General features: G+C 40.9%; 1 protein-coding gene across 1 annotated transcript in view; it reads right to left on the minus strand.

The window, feature by feature from the left end:
- The window catches only part of LOC133980879 (protocadherin-16-like), a 73,433-nt gene extending 67,643 nt beyond the window's left edge, over positions 1 to 5,790 (minus strand). The window contains exon 1 of the mRNA XM_062419722.1: positions 3,991 to 5,790. Within this exon, the coding sequence (XP_062275706.1) occupies positions 3,991 to 5,790 (1,800 nt within the window). The remainder of the gene's footprint in view (positions 1 to 3,990) is intronic.
- Between the last annotated feature and the right edge of the window lie 821 nt (positions 5,791 to 6,611).

Genomic DNA, 6,611 nt, shown 5'->3' on the forward strand with positions numbered 1-6,611 from the left:
ACCAATCTGAAGCGGGGAGACAGGCCAGTCTGGTATTAAAACAGACAAGTGAACATTTCGTTTGTCACAAACCCTCCACAGAAAATGTCTGGTGAGAATTGATTACATGGTTTGTGTACAAAAATACCATTCCAACAGTGGCAATTTCACCCATCTCCATAGTTAGTCTCACTTATTCCCAAACATCTGGAGTCTAATTTGGATACTACGGAAGAGCTTGAGCGGGAAAGAGAGCTGGAAAAGCAAAGTCCATTACAGAGAGGAAAAAAGTATAAATGTAGAGTGAATGATTGAGCAATCAGGTGTTCTTTTCAGTCACCCATTCATTGCATTTTGCATGGTTGTTTTGCAGAACCTTAGTTTGGCTCGATGTCAAAATGAGTGGTTTAATGTACTACGCTGAGCACTGCTGGGAAAATGTGGGAACATGTAAGAGTAGCAACCGAAATATTGAGGAGAAATGTTTTGCGAATGAGCAGATAGCTACAAAATATAAACGTTAAAATTTAAAAAAAATGGAGCTTGTTGCTTTAATAAAACAGATGACAACAAACTAATTCTTGCTTCAAATAAATACATTTTCATGAATTTACTGTTAGAGAGTTACTTTAAAAATAATAATTTATAAATATGAAGAGGTGCAGGGAATGAAATCTAAGTATTCTTGCATACACATAACATAAAGGCAGAGATCATGATAAGCACACTGTACTTAATGCAGGCTTTCCAAAGTCCACTGAGTAATCCAGAACATAAGTTACACCTCAAATCAAACACCTGACACCAGGTCTCTATTCTGACTGTACTGCAACAACCATAATGAACCATTCTGGACTAGGAAAATGATCACATTAGCCATTACAGACTCAAGGACAGAATTGGTGAAGTTATTGGAATTACTGTTATAAGCACCTGTGTGGCCACTGCCAGTAGGTGGTCGCTACAGTGCAAAAAGAGGGTAGAAACTGTGAACGACTAGAATGAAAGAAACACATTCTTTCAATCATTCATACTTCTCTGAAGGGCAATTATGAGTATTTTCCCCCCGTAGACTGGTTGCTTTTATGTTGGCAGGAACAAAGTATGATTCAGAGTACCACTTCACTGAGGTACCTCTTTCAACTAGGTCCGCCTTTAAAGATTTCACTGAAATAATTATGTGTTTGAATAGTAGCACATGTTACACCACTCAATAATGTTCAGTAGTAATCAACTGTAGTTAAGTAGACTAAAAACTAGCAACACATAGAATTGTAGCACAAAGGAAATCTTAGTCAAAGTGTAACTAATCTACACAATATCAGCAATGTTTTTGAAGGGAAGTAATGTATTTTGTCAAAAGGTCCCAATCCATCCCTGAGACAGGAAGCACTTTGGGAAGCAAAGGAGCTGATAAATGCAAGAGTCTGAGCTACAGCTTCAAACAAGAAAAATGGCAAAATGTTTGCTCCTTCACACACAGCAATCAGTGTTCGTCTCGTGTTGCTAAGGGGGCTGCACTGATGACAAGTGGTCCATTCTGTCATGAACATAGGGGAGGCAGGTTTAAAAATTACGTCTGGTCTATCCTCACACCCAGCTAATGAGAAATGAAGTGAGATCAGATAAAAATTTGGAGAGGGCCAGACCAACGGACAGACGAGGAAGCCCCCCTGCTCATGTCACCTCCGCCACTCATGCCAGCGCTTGTCAGGGCTCATTTCCCCCTCAGCTGCCTGGAGACCCCCTCTCGCCTTTCTACTGGAGCCAGAACAACCTCCCAAAACAGACATAGGTACAATTCTTAACAGAAGAACACACAAACCCAACAGAAAACTGCAACAATATGAGGTGTAAATGATTCCCTAATGCAAGATTCTGACATAACGAACTGGAATGATTCATACTTCAAAAGTGAAATAACACATATAAGAATTAATGGCAAATAAGTAATGATTTCTTTTATATATTGTTCCCATTCCTTTTGCCCTAAGAACATTTCATACATTTGTAATAAAAAGTACAGTATAAAAATAGATCTTAAGTGGATTCATGTTTGTAATCCACTGTGTAAATCAGAGATAAGAAACGATGCACGAGAACATCATAAATGGATCAAATATACGCAAAAAAGTATAGATGGGTCTTTTTGGTATTGTGGTTCTTTTATGGCATTCGACCACACCTTTAACAGTTATATTTAACTTCTACACAATTCAGAGGACTTGTGAAATTGGACACAGTATGAAAACTAATAATGGGAGGATAGAATTAGAAATGGCTCATGAAACACATTCCACAATACAGCTTGTGGTTTTTAAAATGTTGTTTTTCATGTCGTATTTGATTTCCCCTCTCAAGGATGACCTATTTTCTTTGCTGAAGATCTTGCATATTGAATTGCAAGACTGATTGCTGTTAATAGGCTTAAGTCTTTATTTTTAGTTGTCTTTTACCCCCACATATCTAATTATAAAGTCATCCATAAACCAATTGATGTATTGGGGAAATTGACAAAATATCACAGGCACAGCACTGTGTAGCCAGACTACATCAGCATAATCATGAACTGCTGTGCTGGTGACCTGCGGAGGAAAAAGAATCGAGCCACTTCAAACATTTCAATCAATGATCACAATACCCATATTGTAATGTTTTTTGGACAGCATTGTGTATGGAAAAAGAGGACATTTCATATGCAGAGAAAAAAGGCAGTCATCAGATGTCTTGCTGAGATGTTTGGATGTAGTGCTGGCACCCTGAGTAAGAGCAGTCTGTTCTCACATGGCCCGCCAAACACATGTCTGCAGCATCCAGGCAGGCCCAAGAGTAGCCAGAGAGTAGCAGCTTTGAAGAACTACTTCATACTTGGACCATGTGAGGACACTGATCAAGCATGTCATAAGAACTGTGAAAGCAGGTAGTACTGATTTTGGAGGCAATGCAAAGGAAAGACAAAACTCTGACCATCTCTAGGTTAAGAGAAAAATAAATACAAGTTTTCAGATATTTTCAACCCATACTGGAAAGCATGATCATAGAGTTTTACAGTTCTCCAAAACATACATTTTTTAATTATTCTTTGATTCATTTTCCAAATTTCAGTACATCCCTGTCTCCCCTTATCCTTGTGGTCACTGAGATTTATAATTAGAGACCTCCCACAAGAAGCCCTCGTAGCTTCTATTTCTGCATTCAAGCCAGGAGTCGTGGTAAGGCCCGCGTCTCCCTGCGCCCCTCCCTCTCCCAAGGCCATACCCTGGGCCAAGATCCCGTCTGCTAGGCCCTGGTCTGGACTGCACTCTGTATCCAAGTCCTTGATCCATGCAATACTACTGCACACACTTGTGAAACAGAATTTGTATAAACTTCAATACTACAGATCTTGCTGACATAGGAAATTGGATGACTTGGATGATTTAAACTACTGATGACGTGGCTTTTTCTAAGCCCTGTCTTTTTAATAAGATGGCCAAAAACAACTTAAGAAAACAATGTGTTTTAATGAAACAGGACTGCAGTCACTGTGGTTGCTGTAATTTGTCTGAACTTTAATTAATCTTGTCGTCTATACCCATTTTTTCTCACGCTCAACTAGCCTAATTAAGGTCCCTTTGAGAGTTAAGTGACATCTACTTCTTTGGATAAAGCCCTGAATTTGTCTCTGCCTGTGAATATGTGAAAAACCCCTTTGTGCCTGGGCTGACAGAGGACTTTACACTGCCTCTGTTACCCTGGAAACCTTTTGAGAGGTGAAGGGGAGGACAGCCAAAATTTAAACAGCATTACCTTTAAAAAATAACTCTCCATAGAGGAGTAAAGGGAATCAGCAATGTCTGACAAATTTCTCTCCTATTTGTCAAATAAATTTCCATTTGTTATGCTTTTCACGATTGCCCTCAAGTTGAGTTCAGACTTGCATGAGTTCAGCATTAGTTCATGAGTGTGTTTATAAAACTGATCAATTAACAATTTTTTTTAAGAAAATACATCAGTAAGAAAATATCTTACCTCAAGAATGCAAGTTCCTGGAGCTGTGTTTTCCTTGATGGACATATTGTAGAAGTTCCTCTCAAAAACAGGCTCATTGTCATTTATATCCTGAAGTACGATTTTGACCACTGCAGTAGAGGACAGAGGTGGTTTTCCTCCATCTGTCGCCAACACAGTTATACTGGGATTGGGGTTCTTTTCATAATCCAGCTGGGAGAGAGTAGTGATAATCCCCGTAACAGAGTCTATGCTGAACCAGTTGGAGAAAGCACCTTTGTCTTTCAGGATGCTGTAGTTAATGTCCCCATTGGGGCCCTGGTCTTTGTCTCTAGCTGTCACTTGTAACACAAAGCTCCCTGGAAATACCACTTCAGGGATAACCTGTCTATACACTGGTTGATCAAACAGAGGAGGGTTGTCATTTACATCAGTCACCTGGATGATGAAGGAGGACTCGGCCCTGAGAGGCGGCGTGCCTGAATCTGTTGCCATCACCCTCAACTCATATGTGTCTCTCTCCTCCCGATCCAGAATCCTGTCCACACAGATCAGATAGATGATATTATCTTTCGTCGTCAGGCCAAACTTTCCATCTCCTCCCTCAAGTGACACATTAACGTTGGCATACTCTCCATAGTCTGGGTCTGTGACTGAGATCCTGGCTACATACTGGCCTGGCTGTGCACCCTCTGAGATTCGAGGAGACCCATCCTCACTGAGGAAGATGATAGTCATTGTAGGCTGGTTGTCATTGTAGTCTCTGACATGAATGGTGACAAAGGCATTAGTCACCTCTGGCTGGGTTGCGTTGTCTTGTGCTTGGACCACCAGCTCATGGACTCTCCTCATCTCAAAGTCCAGTGGCTTATTGAGGGTGATGATGCCGGTGCGAGTGTCGATGACAAAGTAACGATCTGGGTCACTCTGTCTCCTGTTGATCTCGTACAGCACCATCCCATTGTCTCCTTCATCAGCATCTGTAGCAAACACCTGCAGGATGTTGCTTCCTGGTTGTAGGTTCTCAGATATTATGGCATGGTAGCGGCTCTGGTTGAAAAAAGGAGCGTTGTCATTAATGTCTTGTACAGCAATATCTAATATCATCTGATCAGTCCTTTTAGGGGAACCACCATCAAAGGCCTCCAAAGATAAAGTGTAGGTGGATCTTTTCTCTCTGTCCAGAATGGCATTGACCACCAAGTCCAGATAGAGGACCTCATTGCTTCCCCTTCTGGTCTCCAAGGTGAATGCCTGACCAACATTTCCATCCTTGATAAGGTAACCCTGAGTCGTGAACTGGCCTTTATCAGCATCAACAGCTGGCTCAAGAGGAAACCTGGTGCCGATGGCTGTCTGTTCAGGAATTTTAAAGGTAGCGCGTTTTCTTGGGAACGTTGGGGTATGGTCATTTATGTCATTCACTGTGATGGTCACCTCTACTGTCACACCTCTCATGGTAACTGCAATGAAGTTGTATCTATCCCTCAATTCTCTGTCCAGAACCTTTGCCGTTTTAATGATGCCAGTGCTCTCATCTATGTCCAAATCACTGCCTACGCCCGTGCCTTCATGGTCGGAGATGAAGTACATAGAGGCTTTTTCGCCAGTAGGAAGTCCTGCACTGATATCACCTACTATTGTGCCTGCTGGTTGTTCCTCATCAAGCTGTAGGTCAAGGGTCCCTAGGACCACAGGTGAATGGACTGTTACAAGCTCCAAGGCGACATACACCATCAGCACTATCCTTCTGCTCCACCAACCCTCACGGTGCAAAGGGTTCATTACAGACTTCCCCAAACCCTTGGCAGCTGTCTTCATTTTGGCTCCTTCTTTTAAACCTGGAGACACACAAAGAGGAAAAGCTGAGCAATATAAAAACCTGACAACAGCAAAAACTAAGAAAAGGTGTATTATTTCTGCGTCAAAATACAGACTAAGTTAGTTTAAGAAAAATAAGTAAATGCCATAAAGACTTTCCCATGTGTTTTATGGGCTCTGTTCCCAACCACAGCACATACAATAGGCCCTGCACATAACATTTTCCTACACTTCTTACTTCACCTAATAAGTCAACACCTTGTTACATACCAAAAAGCTCTCCTTTGCTAAAGAAACAGCAAAAACACAGTTTGTAACATACTACCTCAGACAGCAAGCCTTTGGCTGCCGTTATCCGACTCTTATTAAAAAGGTACAGATCTCACAGGCTACCCGGTGTGTTCACCATAGCAGTACCCTCTTAAGTAGGTCTATGAGGTGAGGTCTTGGATTTAATATTCATGTGTGTTTCCACATTTAGCTCTCTTGGATTGAAAAGTTTGAAACACTCTACTAAAAAACATTTAAAATATTTAACTCTCCCCAAGTAAACATCTATCTTTCAATACATTTGAGAATTAAGAGTTTGAGTGTAAAATCAAAGGGATGTAACATTTAAATATTGATGTGTAAAAGAAGCAAGGGTGTTAAAATTCTTTGCATAAACAATGCAATGGACTCATACCACTGCAGAGGATCTGTAATTGAAACTGAGAAACACAGTGGAGCAATGTGGAAATTGTTCAACAAGATCACCATCTGCAGAATTATCCAAAACCACTAAGTGTCTGGCACACAGGAAATGATTGTGTCTTTTTCAT

Source organism: Scomber scombrus, chromosome 5 (assembly GCF_963691925.1).
Source record: "Scomber scombrus chromosome 5, fScoSco1.1, whole genome shotgun sequence".
Classification (NCBI taxonomy): Eukaryota; Metazoa; Chordata; class Actinopteri; order Scombriformes; family Scombridae; genus Scomber; species Scomber scombrus.